The following is a 19,445-nucleotide window of genomic DNA, read 5'->3' on the forward strand; positions in this document are numbered from 1 at the left end:
GGCAAACCGATTCAGAGTCTCTGCAGTTCTGGAAGGATTCCTCAGGATTCCACAGGTTTAGAATCAATAGTAAAGCCAAGGAGACAGAATCAATGCTGATGTAGATCCTGAGTAGCTGGTTATTGACTGGAGTAGGTGGTAATATAGCCGTTTACAACTGGTTCCCGGGTTTTATCCCAGTTTCGGTAACCCTTCTGGTAAGCGGCAAATGTTTTATAATTTCTTTATTGATGGCTCTGCTTCAACGGAAATAAAAAATACAAGGAAATATGTCTAATGTTGTGCTCTTTATAAGATATAAATCATAAAATATATAGGCCTACCTCACACTGAGGCCTTTCTCCACAAGGCTTCTCTCACACTCTGAGGCCTATTAAGTTACAGGCACACCTGCTTATATTGAACGACAGCTTTTGTCGAGTCATTGCATCCATTTAACTCTTTCAGTGCTGAACTCACATTTTTGTAATTAAAAATATCTAGTTAATTTTTAATATTTCTGACAGTCCCTTGGTGCCCTGAGTGGCTCTTGGTCTTCTGGGGGAGTCTGCAGTCCGTCCGCCCTCAAATGCTGTTTCCCTGCAGGGCCTCCTAGCGCTGGAGGGGGAGCTCACCCCGATCCTGGTGCAGATGGTGAAGAGCGCCAACATGAACGGACTCCTGGACAGCGACAGCGACTCCCTCAGCAGCTGCCAGCACCGGGTGAAGGCCCGCCTTCGGGAGATCATGCAGAAGGATGCCGCCTTCAGCCAGGAGGACTACCAGAAGGTGAGGGGCTGGGGCCTGAACCAACTCACATTACCTCCCAGGGCGGAAACCCTGTTAAAAATGTGGTTGGGGTTAACAGAGTTAATTTATGCCTAGGGCAAAGTTATCTGGCTAGTTGATTAACAATGCCTTTGAATCAAAGGACACCCTCTTTACTTGGCATCAATGAGCAGAGTAGCAGAGAGCCACAACGTTGAAATGATTGACTTTGTATAGAGTGTGCTTTAAAAGGTTCCAGCATCCTCATTTCTTCCCATTGATAAAATGACAGCAAATAACATACATCAGGGGTCCTCAAACTTTTAAAGCCGAGGGCTGGTCCACAATCCTTCAGACTATGGAGGGGCTGAATTATCATTTGGAAAAAAAAACCCGAACAAATTCCTATGCACACTGCACATGTCTTATTTGTAGTGCAAAACAACAACAATGAAAGAACAATACAATGTTTAAAAATGAAAACAATTGTAACCAGCATAAACCTATCAGGATTTCAATGGGAAGTGTGGGCCTGCTTCTGGCCAATGAGATAGTCAAGTTAATTAGGATTGTTGTTGTTGTGTGCCTTCAAGTCATTTCAGACTTTGGGCGAGCCTAAGTCTAAAATTATTCATTTATTCATTTACTACATTTATTTATTACATTTATATCCCGCCCTTCTCACCCCGAAGGGGCCTCAGAGCAGCTGTATGTACATACAATATATTATATTAGTAGCATAGCACAATATTAGCATTATATATTACTATATTGAACTATACCACTATACTGTAATATTATATGTAATATATATCATATAATTAATATTATTATATGGTATTATTAATATTATATTGTATAACATAATATTTTTTCAATTATATATATATATATATATATATATATATATATATATATATAATATTATATTATTTAAAATGATATAAAAATATATTATAAAATTGAGGGCGGGGGCCAGGTAAATGACCTTGGAGGGCCGCATCCGGCCCCCGGGCCTTAGTTTGGGGACCCCTGACATACATCATCATCATCATTATTATTATTAACTATTTCTATACCGCTTTTCTCACCCCTGGGGGGACTCAAAGTGGTTTACAACATTATATATGGCAAAATTCAATGCCTTACAAATATATAAAAATATATAACATATCTAAATAAAATACATACAACTGTAGATCAAATCCATTAAACTATAAAAATATCAAAGACATATGCATAAAAGCATGCTATTACAGCAATTAACATTAGTAAAAGACCCAAATAAAACAACATCCAACAAATCGATGAGCTTTAAAGAACTTTACTTACAAAAACTTGTGTAATTCAGCACACAGGTAGATCAAAATCTAAGTAGAAGATATGAATTCAATAAAATGAGGAGTAAAATAGGATTCCCTCTTTCATGGTGAAACAAAAGGAAAGAAATCCCATGCAGTTAGCTAGAACATGATGCAAACAAACATGGAAGGTACTAACAGGTTGGCATTCTAACACACAGAGACACACACACACTAAGACAAAAGAATCAACTTTTAAGCCTCCTTCAAATGAGATAGAGCAAGGTCTTTAGTCATGGACATTATGGAGAAGGCAGCATGCAAATGGGATTGGAGGTCACAGAAATAGGCAAGAAGGAACCCTCAAGGTTGTTAATTCTTCAGCAAGCCTCCTCGAGGCAGTCTAGCCAAAAGGGCAAAACAAGGTGCGACAGTTGTAGAATCACAGTTGCTTGATGCTAATAGGCAGCCATGATCTGTGCAGGTCAGTGCATAGAGAAAGATGAGCCTGACCCAGTGACCCACCATTGGCTTCAGTCTCTGCACAAGGAGGATTGGGATTGTAGATCTTTCAGTCTTCTGCCTAAATCTGTCACTGAAAGAGAACACGTTCAGGGGTAGCCGGGTTGGCCGTGCAGCAAAATAACAACAAAACCCAGAATCCACAAAAGAGTGATACCTTTATAGGCCAACTAACATGCACAGAATACATCACTGGCTTCTTCATCAGGCAAAGATATTCAAAATCACCCAGGAAGCAGAAGGTATTAGAATCCTTTTGTAAAATATTCTTTATTTAAGTTTTTACAATATATACATATAAAAGAAAAAGGACATTGGCGTCAAGAAGGTGGGACAGAGAAAAAAAGAGGGAGAAAAATAAAAGGAAAGAAAGAAAAAGGAAAGAAAAGAAAAGGGGGAAAAAAGGCGGGGGGGGGGGGGGAAGGAAACAGGAGGACAGAATAGAGCTTCCAGGTCAGTCCCAATGGTTGTTGTTGTTATTATGTTGTTTTTATTTTTTGTTTTATATGTCCTTATTCTTTGGTGTTTACCCTCATTCTTTTCTTGATTTTTTAAAAATCCTTTTCTCTTTAGACCATATTAAGGGGAGTAGATGTTTCTCTTGTCATATGTTCTTTCATTCTTCTTTTCATTTCTTCTATTCTATTTTTTTAATTTTTAAGTAATTCTCTACTTGGCTCCAGTCAGTTTCTTTCCTTGGTCTTCCTTGTATTAGAATCCTAGGTGTACATTTTATTTCAGATGTTGCTGTTTAACATGGTCTGGAGGGAAGCCAGTGTGGGCCACTGGGAGCCAAGGACAGAGGGACGTACAAGGCAAGCCTGTCAACCTTTACTTCCCCTCTGTTTCTAGCTGGCTCCAACGGGCAGCGTCTCGCTCACAAAGTCCATGGACATCATCCAGAATCCTGTGGAGATCTGCGACCGGGTCTTTGAGTTGATCGAGAGCCTCACCGCCCAGATCCAGAAGCGGATGGAGGACCCCAAGTTTGCTGGTAGGGGCGGAAGACTTGAGCCAGAAAGGGACTGTCTGGGGGGACAGGAAGGAGGACCGTGGGTCTCACTTTGGCCTCTGCGGCCGCAGACCTGCAGCTTTACCACAGCGAGACATTAGAGCTGATGCTTCAGCGCTGGAAGAAGCTAGAGCAGGACTTCCGCCTGAAGAACCGGCGCTACGACATCAGCAAGATCCCCGACATCTATGACTGCGTCAAATATGATGTGCAGCACAACACGGTCCTGCCGCTGGAGGGCACCGCGGAGCTGCTCCGCCTCTCCAAGGCCCTGGCCGATGTCATCATCCCACAGGTACGAAACCCAGGGCCCTCTCCTTGCTCTTGGGTGGGCGCCTGGCGGTGCTTTGAGGCTGCCTCCAGACAAGGTGCACGGACTCCCCTCCGCTTATCTCTTGCTGCAGGAGTATGGCATCAGCGAGCAGGAGAAGCTGGAGATTGGCATAGGCTTCTGCCTGCCACTCATCCGGAAGATCCAGCTGGACCTTCAAAGGACCCACGAGGACGAATCCGTCAACAAGCTGCACCCACTGTAAGTGGGCCGGTCGGTGGGGCCTATCTGGGAGGGAGGCTGGCATCAAGATGCGAGGAAGGTGTCTTGCTGCCTCCTCCTTCTCCGTGTCCATCAGGATCACTCCTTTCGGGTCTGCCTGAGACCATAAGCACCCCAATAGAATCAGGCTTTCAGTAGAGTTAGCCAGTTAGCCGATGGAAAAAGCTGCCCAAGTGCAGTTAAAAATGGTGGGAGGGTCTCTCAGCGGCTGCTGGGGAGTGCCTGGTTGATAGGCTGGTGCCAAGATCATGGGTTATTTATTTATTTATTTACAGCATTTATATCCCGCCCTTCTTTCTCACCCCGAAGGGGACTCAGGGCGGATCACATTACACATATAGGCAAACATTCAATGCCTTTTAACATAGAACAAAGACAAGACAAACATAGGCTCCGAGCGAGCCTCGAACTCATGACCTCCTGGTCAGAGTGATTCATTGCAGTTAATTGTAGCTGGCTTGCTCTCCCACCTGCGCCACAGCCCAGGTTAGGCCCTCCTCTTGGCCAGCCACTGCTCCCTGCTCTAATTATTATTATTATTATTTATTAACTTCATTTCTATCCCGCTCTTCTCACCCCGCAGCATACATTTAGGCAAAAATCCAATGCCTCATTGTACAAAGCAAATAAAACATAACATAAAATCAAGAGAAACAATCAACACATAAATATAATTTAAAACCATTAAAATCAAGATATTAAAACATAAAAACAGCATCTAGATATAGCCTACTAGGCCCCCCTCCCTGTCATGATCTTCTTTGGCCCTCTTGGATGGTACTGAGTGACTGGGCCCCCGCCAGCATCCTCCTTTTATGCCCCAATCTCTGGAGGCAGAAGATGTTTCTGTTGGGCCCTGCTTCAGGCACTCAGGGCCTGAGTCTGCAAGGAGCTGGTCATCAGGAACTGAGCTCAAAGGCAGCCTGCAGCAGACAAACACTGCCCTTTCCTCCAAGCTCCCTGTTGCTGATGTTCTTTGGCCCTCTTGGATGATGCTAATGGCAGTTCATTGCTCCCGGATTAAATTCCCCAGCACTTTTACATTGAACGGCCACTGAAAGGAGAGCGACTCCCGGCCTACTGGCTGGACAAGTATCCCTTCAGCCCCTCTGGATGTGGACTTGGCGGTGGCCCAACTCTGACCCTTTGGTTGCAGGTATTCGCGGGGGGTTCTGTCTCCTGGACGCCACGTCCGGACGCGTCTGTACTTCACCAGCGAGAGCCATGTCCACTCTCTGCTCAGCATCTTCCGCTACGGGGGCCTCCTGGACGTAAGCGGGGGGGGGGGGCATCCTCTCCTTGTCCCAGGGCCATTCGGAGATTCCTAGGGACTGCCTGCCTTGGGGAAATGGGCTGTGGATGGAGAAAGCCATGTTCCTCGGGATCCCCAGGGATTCCCCAGTGTTGATACCTCCCCTTTGCTGCCCAGGAGTCCAAAGACCCGCAGTGGAAGAGGGCCATGGATTACCTCAGTGCCATTTCGGAGCTGAACTACATGACCCAGATTGTGGTGATGCTCTATGAGGACAACAATAAGGTGAGGGAAGGGTGTGGAGGTCGCCCTTTTTTAACTTTGTGCTGCTGGAGCCTTTGCTGCCCCCTCTCTTTCTCAGTCACCTTGTGTTTATAATATTTATATGGTGCACATTACCCAGTCTACTTTTACAACCTCTCCGTTTTAATCAGGTTTTTAATCAGGTTTTGTCTCCATGTTTTTAATCAGGTTTTGTCATTTGTTTTTATTGGGTAATGTTTAAATTTTTATAATTGTGCATGTCTCTTGTCTATTGTTGTGTTTTATATTGCTGTTGTTTTTATTCGGGCTTGGCCCCATGTAAGCCGCCCTGAGTCCCCTTTGGGGAGATAGAGGTGGGGTATAAAAATAAAATTATTATTATTATTATTATTATTATTATTATTATTATTATTATTATTATTATTTTATTATGACATAGCAAACAAGATAGATATGCTGAATTTCGTATCACAGAATCACAAGTCGAACACTTCCCAAGTGTCTAGGACTGTGTGATGTATTTTCGGATGATGCGCGCAGATCCCAGTAGGGTGGCCTTTTGCAGTTGGCAGATCATAATTTTATCAATGTCTGTTGTTTCCAAATGCCGGCTAAGATCTTTTGTCACGGCACCCAGTGTGCCCATCACCACTGGGACCACCTGCACTGGTTTCTGCCAGAGTCTTTGAAGTTCAATCTTGAGGTCCTGATAGCGGCTGAGTTTTTCCTGTTGTTTTTCGTCAATGCGACTATCACCTGGGATGGCAACATCAATGATCCAAACCTTTTTCTTTTCCACAACTGTGATGTCTGGTGTGTTGTGTTCCAGAACTTTGTCAGTCTGGATTCGGAAGTCCCATAGTATCTTTGCGTGCTCATTTTCCAATACTTTTGCAGGTTTGTGATCCCACCAGTTCTTTACTGCTGGGAGGTGGTACTTGAGGCATAAGTTCCAATGAATCATTTGGGCCACAGAGTTGTGCCTCTGTTTGTAGTCTGTCTGTGCGATTTTCTTACAGCAGCTGAGGATATGATCCATGGTTTTGTCGGTTTCCTTGCAGAGTCTGCATTTTGGGTCAACAGCTGATTTTTCGATCTTGGCATTATTATTATTATTATTATTATTATTATTATTGTTATTATTATTATTATGACACAGCAAACAAGAGAGACATGCTGGATTTCGTATCACAAAATCACAAGTCGAACACTTCCCAAGTGTCTAGGACTGTGAGATAATAATAATAATTATTATTATTATTATTATTATTATTTTCTCTCTCTCTCTCTGCAGGATCCTTCCTCTGAGGAGAGGTTCCATGTGGAGCTGCATTTCAGCCCCGGAGTCAAAGGCTGCGAGGGGGATGGCAGCGCCCCAGCCGGGTCCGGCTTCCGTCCAGCGTCGGCAGAGGTGAGTCCCTGGCATTTCTCCTTCTTGCACTGTTCCCATGCTCTCCTCCTTTGGGGCTGGTGCCAGGTCACCTTTTTGGAGCCCATTATCCTTAGGCAGGGAGCCATGAGACAGGGCCTTGGGTTTGGCCTGGACACTTCCCTTCTCAAGGGAAGCAAGGCTCAGCAGGGCCAGTCCTGGACACTTGCATCATTTTTTATTTATTTCTGACACATAGTTGCTACGGCAGGCATGGGCAAACTTGTGCCCTCCCTCTAGGTGTTTTGGACTTCAACTCCCACAATTCCTGGCCTCAGGTCCCTTTCCTTTCCCCCTCAGCCGCTTAAGCGGCTGAGGGGGAAAAGAAAGGGGCCTGAGGCCAAGAATTGTGGGAGTTGAAGTCCAAAACACCTAGAAGGAGGGCACAAGTTTAACCATGCCTGTGCTAGGGCCATGAGCCTGTTCTCGTTGTGCTCCATTGGCCATCCCATGTTTGTCCTGCCCTCATGCCCAGCTTTCTTGCAGAAGGAGGTCAAGAGGCCGGATCTCGGGGGCAGCCAGGAAGATGTGGCCAAGGGCGTCGATGACGAGACTGACCGTGTGCACCACCTGGCCTCCGCGTCTCCGGAGCCCAGCGCTTTCCTCCTGCGAAGGTCCCCTCTGATCCGGAACCGCAAGACCGGCTCCATGGAGGTGCTGCTGGGGGAGGATGTCTGTGTTTATCTGCCACGACTGCGCTGCAGCTGGGCAGAGCTTGACCCATAGTTATTGCCTCACAGGTTCTGTCAGAGTCCTCTTCCAAAGCTGCCGGCTACCGCCTCTTCTCCTACTCCAGGCATTCCTCCGAAGTCAAGCAGAGCGGATTGGGTAGGGTTCTCCTTCTCACGGCATTAATGTTGGTCTGTCTGTCCGCCTCTCTGCCTGGATTGGGGATTTTCCCTGATTTGTTGGTTGGAAAAGCCAATGTGCATCCCATGCTCTTCCCCAAAGCCCTTCCCGAGACCTCGCCTTCTCTGGCCCTGGTCCTGGCTGCTCTTGAGAGCCCCCTTGGACTCTACTTGGAAGGGGATTGGACTGGATGGCCCAGTAGGTCTCTTCCAACTCTACTATTCTATGATTCTATTCTATGGAGGGCCATGTTGCGCCTGTGCTTTTCCCGCAAGTGGTGGTGTGTGCGTCCGTCCGTGGCGCATGGTGCTGATGGTTGTGGGGCTTTGCAGGGTCGCAGTGCTCGGGCCTCTTCAGCACCACGGTCCTGGGGGGCTCCTCCAGCGCCCCCAACCTGCAGGACTACGCTCGCAGCCACGGCAAGAAGTTCGGCCCTGGTTTCTTCTGCAGAGACGGTAGGTGGTTGCGGCGGTTAGCTGCTTCTGCCAAAACACTTTGAGGGAGAGATGAGGGTTCTTGGCAGGGGGTTGGACTGGATGGCCCATGAGGTCTCTTCCAACTCTACTATTCTATGATCTATGATTCTATGACGTGGTCCATCCCCGTCCCTCCATAGACCTTTCCGAAGTAGCCTAGGGATCTGAAGTGTTTGCAGAGGCCGTTCTCGGCATTACTGCTCTGCCAGTTGCAATGGAACGTTATTCTAAACGTATGGTAGTTGAAGAAGAACGGTGTCATTTGAAAAATGGGGGCTGTTGGGGTCTCTGGAGGGAAAAAAAGAGGGAGCGGGGAGATGGTGGCGGGGTATAAATAAAGTATTATTATTACAGTAGAGTCTCGCTTATCCAACGTTCTGGATTATCCAACACATTTTTGTAGTCAACGTTTTCAATATATCGTGATATTTTGGTGCTAAATTCATAAATACAGTAATTACTACATAGCATTACTGTGTATTGAACTACTCTTTCTGCCAAATTTGTTGTCTAACATGATGTTTTGGTGCTTCATTTGTAAAATTATAACTTAATTTGATGTTTAATAGGCTTTTCCTTAATGCCTCCTTATTATCCAACATATTTGCTTATCCAACATTCTGCCAGCCCGTTTATGTTGGATAAGTGAGACTCTACTGTATTATTATTATTATTATTATTATTATTATTATTATTATTATTATTATTATTAGCGGGCAGTGGTACTCCCAGTGCCTCTTTTGCAAATGTTACGGGCCCCAGAGCACAGAAACAGCCAATTGTGACGGCCCTTCCACCCTGCTCCCTTGGCCTTGTGGCCTTCCCCATATTGAGAGTGGGGTGTGGACCTCATGGAAGCAGACAGGAAGAGGAAGAGAGGTGCATCGTTCTTCTGGAACTAGTTTCTTCGGTTGGGTGGCTGTTTAGAACCTAGCAGAGGCCCAAGGCTTGGCTCCACCCTGCCCCTGGGTGTGTTTTGAGTGCCAGGAAAGGGGGGCAATGGGGTGGGGGTCAGGCAGGACCCCTCTGAAGCAGGCCCCTCTTCTTGTCTCCCCAGAGCTCTTGTCTATGCCAGCCGTAAAGCGGTTTTCTGTGTCATTTGCAAAGCATCCAACTAATGGTACGTTTGCTTCTTAATTTGAGTCCTGGCCCCCTTCCCCTCCGTCACATTCCTTGCTGTGTCTCCACCCCCATCACCACCCCATGGATTCCTGGCTATGCCTCCTTCATCTCCCAGTGATCTCCTCCCCCTCTTTTGTGTGCGTTGTTTTGGTTTATTTCATCCTTTACGCCCCTTTTCTCTTGTGTGGGACCCAAAAGCAGCTAACCTGTGTTTTGCCATCATTGCCAACTGGCACAAATGCCCTCCCGCTGGCCGCTTGCTCGCTCCGTAACCGATTAGCGCTTGTCCTTCTCGCCTGCAGCATAATGGCTGGCTGACTTGGTTCCAATGAGACAAAAGTATGAAGGGCATGTGTGGGGGTCTTATGATGTTGGGGTCATGTGCAGAATTCGGCCATATCTTCAGCTGGGGTGGAAAGGGGCCCGTAACTGAAGCCCATGGATTTGGACGAAGTTGTTCTCCAAGAGAAGGAGCCCCGGTGGCAAAGTGTGTTAAAGCATTGAGCTGCTGAACTTGCAGATTGAAAGGTGCCAGGTTCAAACCCTGGGAGCGGCGTGAGCGGCCACTGTTAGCTCCAGCTCCTGCCAACCTAGCAGTTCGAAAACATGCCAATGTGAGTAGATCAATAGGTACCACTCCAGAGGGAAGGTAATGGTGCTCCATGCAGTCATGACAATGGCCACGTGACTTTGGAGGTGTCTACGGACAACGCCAGCTCTTTGGCTTAGAAATGGAGATGAGCACCAACCCCCAGAGTGTGAGTAGATCAATAGGTACCGCTCAGGCGGGAAGGTAATGGCGCTCCATGCAGTCATGCCAGTGGCCACATGACTTTGGAGGTGTCTATGGACAACGCTGGCTCTTCGGCTTAAAAATGGAGATGAGCACCAACCCCCAGAGTGTGAGTAGATCAATAGGTACCACTCCAGAGGGAAGGTAATGGTGCTCCATGCAGTCATGACAATGGCCACATGACTGTGGGGGTGTCTACGGACAACGCCGGCTCTTTGGCTTAAAAATGGAGATGAGCACCAACCCCCAGAGTGTGAGTAGATCAATAGGTACTGCTCTGGTGGGAAGGGAACAGCGCTCAATGCAGTCATACCAGTGGCCACATGACTTTGGAGGTGTCTACAGACAACGCCGGCTCTTTGGCTTAGAAATGGAGATGAGCACCAACCCCCAGAGTCAGACATGACGGGACTTAACGTCAGGGGAAACCTTTACCTTTTTGTTCTCCAAATACACACTTGCGCCAACAGGGCCATGGCACCTGCCTTTGAAGAGACGCCCACAAGAAGATGGGGCATGTGCAAAGGGACAGGGGCACAAATGGTCCACTGAAATGGGGTCCTTACGCTTGGAGCCATTCAGTGGGGGCTTCTGCATGGCCTCTGTGGAGCTGGGGGGGGCGGGCATGGGGACCACTCGGGGTTTCCTGGCAAAGAAACTCATTGGGGAGGGGGCTGCTCTTTCCTGGCAGGCTTCGAGGGCTGCTCCCTGGTGCCCAGCATCTACCCGCTAGAGACCCTGCACAACTCGCTCTCCTTGCGCCAGGTGAACAACTTCCTCACTGCTCTCCTCCGGAGCTGCAGCGCCGGACAACAGCAAGGAACCCCTGCAGGTATGATGGCAGGTGTATGTGTGTGCGTGCAGGATGTGGGGGTGAGGGCAGCAATGCCCCCCCAGGAGCCAATGGAGAGTCTTTCCCCATTTCCTGCAGCTCACTTTGACACGCTGGCAGAGAAGCAGGTGCCCAGCGGTGGAGGCAACGGTGGAGGTGGAGGCGATGGCGGTGGCTCCCTCCCGCAGCACGTCCTGCCCTCTCTGCCCTTGCGGATGCCCCCCTCCGAAAAGCCCCCCTGGTGTGAGTGGCGCGCAAAGTGTGCATTTGTGGGGCAGTGGAAGGTTGGCAGGGAGGGTGTGCCCAGAAGGGCAAGGAGAAGGGGACTCTCTCTGGTTGGAGGGGCTGAGGCCATCCAGCTGGGGATTTGTGGCTTCAGCCCCACTGCTGCTGGGCCCACACTGTACAAATATGAAAATATATATCCACATTAGACACTGCCCATAAGAACAGTATCAGTAGATACAATCTTCATATAATATGAACTGTCAGAAGTACTGTATATACTCAAGTATAAGTCTAGCTTTTCAGCCCTTTTTTTAAGACTGAAAAAGCCCCCCTCAGCTTATACTCGGGTGTGGGTCCTGGTTGGCTTATATTTGGGTCAGCTTATACTCGAGAATATATGGTACATTTATTATTTTTCTCTATTAATAATAATAATAAAACTTTATTTATATCCCGCCACCATCTCCCCGCAGGGACTCGGGGCGGCTTACATGGGGCAGTGGCCCAAACAACATAAGAATAAAATATGAGCAACACAAATACAATCACAATATAAAAAGATAAAACAATAATACAATATATCAATATAAACAACAATACAAGATAAAAATTTCATTTAAAACACATAAATGGTAAGACCGTAATAAAAACAAGATAATTTATTAAAAACCCACTGGGGCTGATTAATTAATGACTATCTCCGAAGGCCTGCCAAAACATCCAAGTCTTCAGTTGCTTCCTGAAGGAAGGTAGAGAGGGAGCCAACCTAATCTCCCTGGGGAGGGAGTTCCAGAGTCGGGGAGCCACGGCCGAGAAGGTTGTGAGGAGGGTGGAAGTGAGAGGAGGGCCTCCCCGGAGGATCTCAGCGATCGGGTGGGTTCATAGGAGACAACGCGGTCACGAAGATAGGCAGGTCCCGAACCGTTTAGAGCTTTATAGGTAATAACCTGCACCTTGAATTGGGCCCGGAATATTATCGGCAGCCAGTGGAGCTGCTTGAACAGGGGGGTTGAGCGCTCCCTGTAAGCAGCTCTAGTTAGTAACCTAGCTGCCGACCGTTGTACCAACTGCAGTTTCCGGACCATCTTCAAGGGCAGCCCCACGTAGAGCGCATTACAGTAATCCATCCTTGAGGTAACCAGAGCATGGACCACCATGGTCAAGTCAGACTTCTCGAGGTACGGTTGCAGTTGGTGCACTAGCTTTAGCTGTGCAAAGGCCCTCCAAGCCACCGCCGACACCTGAGCATCAAGTGACAGCGATGAGTCCAGGAGGACCCCCAGACTGCGGACCTGTGCCTTCAGGGGGAGTGTGACCCCGTCAAGCACAGGTTGCCACCCTATACCCCGATCAGTCGCACGACTGACCTGGAGGACCTCTGTCTTATCAGGATTAAGCTTCAACTTGTTGGCCCTCATCCAACCCATTACAGCGGCCAGGCACTGGTCTAGGATCCGAGGGGCTTCCTTGGAGGTAGGTGGAAAAGAGTAGTAGAGTGTCATCTGCGTAGAGATGGCACTGAACTCCAGTTATTGTTGTTACTATTACATTTATTTTGCTTTATTTTTATTATTATTAATAAATTTATTGGGCCCTTGGTGGTGGCGCAGTGTGTTAAAGCGCTGAGCTGCTGAACTTGCAGACCAAAAGGTCCCAGGTTCAAATCCTGGGAGCGGAATGAGCGCCCGCTTTTAGCCCCAGCTCCTGCCAACCTAGCAGTTCGAAAACATGCCAATGTGAGTAGATCAATAGGTACCGCTCCGGCGGGAAGGTAATGGCACTCCAGCCACATGACCTTGGAGGTGTCTACGGACAATGCGGCTTAGAAATGGAGATGAGCACCAACCCCCAGAGTCAGACATGACTGGACTTAACGTCAGGGGAAAACCTTTACCTTTACCTATACTTGAGTATATACAGTAACTATGCAAGTCGTGTGCATTGTGCAGTTTATCCTTGGCTTGCCACCCCCTGACCCTGCTTTCTTTGCCTTTGCAGCCAGCAGCGGCCCCTCCAGCACCGTCTCCAGTGCCGGCCCCTCCTCGCCCACCTCCCTGGAGAGTGGCGGCCCTCCTCGTGGCAGCAGCGTGGGCTGCTTTGGCTTCCCGGAGAAGGCTCTCCTCAACGGTGCAACCCTGCAACAGCCCTGCGATCTGCTGCCCCGAGGCCAGGAAGAGCCAGTCGTGCCGGTCAGCGAGGCTGAGACGGAGGGAGGGCCGAGGGACGGAGAGGGTCCTCCTCCTTCCCCGCCAGAGCAGAGGGACCGTGGGACGGGTGAAGGGGAGGAGCTGAGCCAGGGGCAGGGGGAGGCCTCGTGGGCCGATGGCACCGGGGCAGCGTTGGAAGAGCAGGGGGTCTCTGTGGGGGAGGCCGGGCCCAGCCCTCTTCTGTCCCCCATCAGGGACGGCCCTTAGGGTGCTGTGACCGAGAGGCCGAGATGGCAGCCTCCGCCCTACCAGCCCCGTCCCAGGCTCTGCCCCACCCCCGGACCCCCAGAAGGGCTGCCGGCCAGATGTCACAAAGTGGGGAGGAGGTGGTCCCAGGGGGCATCTGCTGCTTCTGGCCCTTGATTTCCAAAGTGCCACCCCCTCACCACTCCTCAGAAGGGGCCTTGAAGTGACACTCCAAGTGAAAGGCATGGGGTGGGACAAGGTGGGGACAAGGCCCAGCTTTCTCCGAAATGGGGAAGACACGCGTGATGCCAAATGGTGTACAGTACAGAGCAAAATATTTAATATATTGATGTTCTCAGAGAGACACGGGGGGAGCGGGGGCTCCTCCTTCGTTCGGGACAGGGATGCGCCTGGAGATGCCTCTGTCTGTCCGTCCGTCCGTCCGTGTCTGTCCTTCCTTACAAATTGTGGAATCCCTTTCCCTCCTGAACGTCTTCTGCAGTAAAATGCTGAGACTCTGCAGGCCTCCTGTGCCGTTGCTCCTGTGGGTTTGGGTTTGGGGCACGAGGGCCGGGGGGGGGGGGGAGCGTGTCTTGGGGAGGGGGCTCTTGTGGCCCCGTCCATGTTTTCTCACGGCTCTTGACTTTGGGGGCTTCTTCTGACTGACCCTCATCGTGAGGGTGGAAAGAGACTGCTTTTCCTCACAGTCTTTGCAGTGCCCTACGTCTGGCAACACATACAGTAGACTCCCACTTATCCAACACTCGCTTATCCAACGTTCTGGATTATCCAACACATTTTTGTAGACAATGTTTTCAATACATCATGATATTTTGGTACTAAATTCGTAAATACAGTAATTACTACATACCCTGTTTCTCCTAAAATAAGACATCCCCAGAAAATAAGACCTAATAGAGGTTTTGCTGGATTGCTAAATATAAGGCCTCCCCGAAAGTAAGACCTAGCAAAGTTTGTGTTTGGAAGCATGCCCGCTGAACAGAACACCAGAGCACGCAGGATCGGTAAATGTACATACCAGAAAGTGTACATGGAAATATTGGTAGTAACAAGAAATTTTGGATAGGAATCACAGTTTGTCTGGTTAGGCTGGTTTGTGATGACAACTACTGTACAGTATATAATAAATGTTCTTTTTTTTTTGTTCAACTATAAATGTGAATTCTTCTTCATGGAAAAATAAGACCTAGAGCATCTTTGGCAGCAAAAATTAATATAAGACACTGTCTTATTTTCGGGGAAACATGGTAGCATTACCATGTATTGAACTACTTTTTCTGTCAAATTTATTGTATAACATGTTTTGGTGCTTAATTTGTAAAATCGTAACCTAATTTGATGTTTAACAGGCTTTCCCTTAATCCCTGCTGAATATCCAACATATTCGCTTATCCAATGTTCTGCCGGCCCGTTTATGTTGGATAAGTGTGACTCTATTGCAATCTGTGTTTGCCCAGTTGCTGTGGATTCACAGACCGCCCCCTCCCCAGGAGCCAAGGAGAGGAATCACCCCACACCGTTTGCAGTTTGTGTGGCTTTATTGGCGAGTGCAGCCTCTCCCTTTACAATCATCAGTTACAGAGCATTGCGCACTGAAAGGAGGGCAGGAAGGAAGGAAGAGGAGGAAATTGTACATAACATGGAAAGGGTTTGTTGTCGAAGGCTTTCATGGCCGGGATCACAGGTTTGTTGTATGTTTTCCGGGCCATGTTCCAGAAGTATTCTCTCCTGGCGTTTCGCCCACATCTATGGCAGTATCATACTGCACAACCTCTGAGGATGCCTGCCTATGGCAGGCATCCTCAGAGGTTGTGCAGTATGATACTGCCATAGATGTGGGCGAAACGCCAGGAGAGAATACTTCTGGAACATGGCCAGACATCCCAGAAAACACAACCACCATGGAAAGGGTTGCTCTATTTTGTACAACATTCAGCCAAGAAGAGCAGGTGCCTTTTGGGGGCCACAAGAGCAAGACAGCGTTCGGCCGAGGGGGTCTTTGCCGACGTCTCTCCAAACAGGAATTATGTACATTGGGGGGGGGGGGGGCACATGCGGGAAGGAAGGAAGGAAGGGACCAGCAGAAGCAGATTTCAACCTCTCTTATCTCCAGACCTATTACAACCTGGGCGGATGTGGCTGAGCGCGTTTAGAAAGAGGGTTTTTGTTTACAAGGTTTGCCATAATATGCCCCAAAGAGCAGCAGCCCCAGAGCCTGCTCGGAAGGTACAAAAATGTTGGAAAAGTTCTCTGGCCGGGAAACAAGATGGTGGGAAGGAGGGGGGCAGGGGGAGGAGAAACCCCCCATGCTTTTGCCAGGGCGGAAGTGTGCGCTTTGGCCCCCCATCTGCCGCCCCCCGCTTCAAGTTTTAGGACAGACATTCATAGGTGGGTGGAGGAGCGCATGCATGCGCACCCTTGTGCTGGCTGGGGCTCTGGGCATTTTTTCTCCAACTGTGTGTCTGTGGGGTAGGGGTGCTTTCCCTGTAACCCTCTTCAGCAGGGTCGGCTACAGTCAGAATGGTCCAAAGCGCATATACATATATATACACACACATACACACACACTCATGTACGGATCGCCAACCAACCAACCGCAGGTGGTGGGGTCTACATACAAAGGAGAACAAAATAAATAAATATATGAATAAATTATGTAACAACCAGGAAAAAAAACAATTAAAATTCCTACGGCGTTCCTCTCTCTCTCATGCATGCACACAGAAGCAGCACTTGGCAAGGGAACGGGGAGGTGGGCCCCTTTGCACAGGGTCTAAGCAGGTAAACCTTTGCAGGGGCACCCAAAGCAGCACCCGCTCCACCTGCGCCGTTTGCAAATGTCCGGACTCTTATTCCTGTCCCCCAAAGACCCCAGGCAGCCCCTCCTTTGGCCTGTCATGGCAAAGCCAGAGGTGCCACCATGGTGCTCGGGGACTGCAGCCTTTGCAGGGGGCTGGCAGCACTCGGCCCCTTTGCATGGCTTTGGGGGGAGAGGGCACAGCCAGTTCCTCTCTGTCTTTTTTTAGACCTACCTGCTCTTGGTCCTGCTGCTAATTCTGTCTACCAGACCAGACAGGTTGGGAATGGAGGGAGGGGAGGACGGGAAGAAGGGCACACGCAAGCAGAACCATGGCAACCAAATCATTCAATGGCAGCGTTGATGGTGGCAGTGGCGGCAGCAGCGGCAGCAGCAGCAGCAAAATAAACCCTAGAAAGCAAAATGGGCTCGAGGGGTCCCTGTGCACCACAGCTCCCTTTGCCAGGGCCCCGTATGCGCAAGGGATGATGGGCACTGGGCCGTGCTCCGAGGCAGAGGAAGGACGAAGGAAGGCAGGAAGGGGGGACCCCGGCCGGCTGGCTGGAGCGGAGCCTCAGAACTCGATCTTGCAGGCCGGGAAGGACTCGTCCTGCATCACCACCGTGCTGCTGCTAGCCAGCACCATGATGCTCAGCTCCTGCTGCTTCTCATGAGTCTGCTGGTACCACTCCCGGGTCACCTCCGTGTCATGCGTTGGGATCAGAGTCACCTGAGGCCAGGAAAGAAGGAGGCAAAGTGAGTTGTCAAAGGCTTTCATGGCTGGGATCACAGGGTGGTTGTATGTTTTCCGGGCTGTATGGCCATGTTCTAGAACAATGATGGGCAACCTTTTGCACTTGGCGTGTCAAAATTCACCCAAAAACCTAGCATGACTTGGGTGGTGTGTCACTTCGAGAAAAAAAACATAACTTCGCAATATGTACAGTTTAAATAACAAATATATATATAACAGTATTCAATAAATCAAAAACTATTTACTACCATTATTTCCATGTACAACAATCTATGGTACCTCTTGCTGTTTCCATGCTGATTTCTCTCTATTCTAGTTTCAATGTAGTCATGAATAATGAATAATATAATAATAATAATAATAATAATAATAATAATAATAATAATAATAATAATATTGTAATAATATAATATACTACAATAATAATAGAATATATATATATATACAGTAGAGTCTCACTTATCCAACATTCTGGATTATCCAACGCTTTTTTGTAGTCAATGTTTTCAATACATCATGATATTTTGGTGCCAAGTTCGTAAATACAGTAATTTCTACATAGCATTACTGTGTATTGAATACTTTTTCTGTCAAATTTGTGGTCTAACATGATGTTTTGGTGCTTAATTAGTAAAAGCATAACTTAATTTGATGTTTAATAGGCTTTTCCTTAATCCCTCCTTATTATCCAACATATTCGCTTATCCAACGTTCTGCTGGCCCGTTTATGTTGGATAAGTGAGACTCTACTGTATATGTGTGTGTGTGTGTGTGTGTGTATATATATATATGTGCATAATTTCCATGGAGTAAACAACAAAACCACTGGACCAAATCACACCAAATTTGGCCACAAAAGACATAGTCCTCCAATCAATCTGCATGCAGCAGCGTGTCAGCAAAAATGGCTAGGCGTGTCAGTGCTGACACGCGTGTCATAGGTTGGCCATCACTGTTCTAGAACATGGCCATACAGGCCGGAAAACATACAACAACCAAGGCAAAGTGAGTTTCCCCATTCTGACCCCCATCTGGCTCCAGGGAGAAGAAACAGCCCCACTCGCTGCCCCGCAAGAGATGGAGGTCTAACATTGCATTCAGTATCCCACTTCCTCAAATTGGGAAATCTAATTTGCATATGGCTAGAAATTGTTTTGGTTGTATTGACTCAAATCTAATGCTCACCTTTTTTTGCTAAACGACCACTCCAAACTTTGGATTGCTCAATGCTATGTGATTCCTGGCTTTGTAGTTTGGTGCAGCATCTGCATCCTTTGGCTTACTTATTACTTATTACTTTACTTACTTACTTATTACTTTACTTACTTACATCCTTTGGCAGGGAAGGCTCAAGACCTTGTTAAACTACAGTCCCCATGATTCCATAGCATTGAACCAAGGCAATTAAAGTGGACTCATTCTATCTTCAGCATAAATATAACCCAAGGTTTCTTTCAACTGCTGGAAGCTTTGGTGCTCTAACACCAAAGAAATCTAAACAGCAGCAACCACAATGGCCAAATGACAAAGAGTGCATTTTCTGGGTTGCTGTATGTTTTCCGGGCTGTATGGCCACATTATAGAAGTATTCTTTCCTGACATTTTGCCCACATCTATGGCAGGCATCCTCAGAGGCTGTGAGGTATGGACAAACTAAGCAGGGAAGGTTTCTCCATACCTCACAACCTTCCTTGCTGAGTTTCTCCATACCTCACAACCTCTGAGGATGCCTGCCATAGATGTGGGAGAAATGTCAGGAGAGAATGCTTCTGGAATATGGCCATATAGCCTGGAAAACACAACAACCCTGTGATCCCGGCCATGAAAGCCTTCGACAACACAGTGCATTTTCTGCCGCTGCACATAACATTCACCAGCAAATACTATTTCTGGTTTCAGGGTTTTGGAATCTGAGACGTGTATTAGATTCGATGGTGCATTAGACTCAAGCAAATACGGTGCTTGAATTCTAATTAAAAAGAGAAAAGAACAGCATGGAGTTTGGGTGAAGGGCTGGTCCAAGCAGGGAATAGTGTCCTGGGGCACAGGCTCACTTGCACGCACTCTCCTTCCTGCAGCAGCCAAGAAAACCATCCTTCC

General features: G+C 48.0%; 2 protein-coding genes across 5 annotated transcripts in view; one reads left to right on the forward strand and one right to left on the reverse strand.

The window, feature by feature from the left end:
• The window catches only part of ppip5k1 (diphosphoinositol pentakisphosphate kinase 1), a 29,271-nt gene extending 14,978 nt beyond the window's left edge, over nt 1-14,293 (forward strand). The window contains exons 16-29 of one of the 3 annotated variants that reach the window (XM_003230067.4): nt 586-768; nt 3,423-3,564; nt 3,654-3,877; nt 3,987-4,114; nt 5,292-5,406; nt 5,565-5,672; nt 6,946-7,062; nt 7,567-7,734; nt 7,821-7,908; nt 8,262-8,384; nt 9,463-9,525; nt 11,012-11,152; nt 11,252-11,395; nt 13,379-14,293. In XM_003230067.4, the coding sequence (XP_003230115.3) occupies nt 586-768; nt 3,423-3,564; nt 3,654-3,877; nt 3,987-4,114; nt 5,292-5,406; nt 5,565-5,672; nt 6,946-7,062; nt 7,567-7,734; nt 7,821-7,908; nt 8,262-8,384; nt 9,463-9,525; nt 11,012-11,152; nt 11,252-11,395; nt 13,379-13,794 (2,160 nt within the window). In that variant the 3' untranslated portion in view covers nt 13,795-14,293. The remainder of the gene's footprint in view (nt 1-585; nt 769-3,422; nt 3,565-3,653; nt 3,878-3,986; nt 4,115-5,291; nt 5,407-5,564; nt 5,673-6,945; nt 7,063-7,566; nt 7,735-7,820; nt 7,909-8,261; nt 8,385-9,462; nt 9,526-11,011; nt 11,153-11,251; nt 11,396-13,378) is intronic. The other 2 variants (XM_062963627.1, XM_016999059.2) reach the window with 2 other exon arrangements.
• A 1,952-nt stretch (nt 14,294-16,245) lies between these two features.
• The window catches only part of map1a (microtubule associated protein 1A), a 28,630-nt gene continuing 25,430 nt past the window's right edge, over nt 16,246-19,445 (reverse strand). For both annotated transcript variants that reach the window (XM_062963622.1, XM_062963621.1), the window contains one exon: nt 16,246-17,321. In XM_062963622.1, the coding sequence (XP_062819692.1) occupies nt 17,166-17,321 (156 nt within the window). In that variant the 3' untranslated portion in view covers nt 16,246-17,165. The remainder of the gene's footprint in view (nt 17,322-19,445) is intronic.

The sequence above is a fragment of the Anolis carolinensis genome, unplaced genomic scaffold (assembly GCF_035594765.1).
Source record: "Anolis carolinensis isolate JA03-04 unplaced genomic scaffold, rAnoCar3.1.pri scaffold_11, whole genome shotgun sequence".
NCBI classification, from domain to species: domain Eukaryota; kingdom Metazoa; phylum Chordata; class Lepidosauria; order Squamata; family Dactyloidae; genus Anolis; species Anolis carolinensis.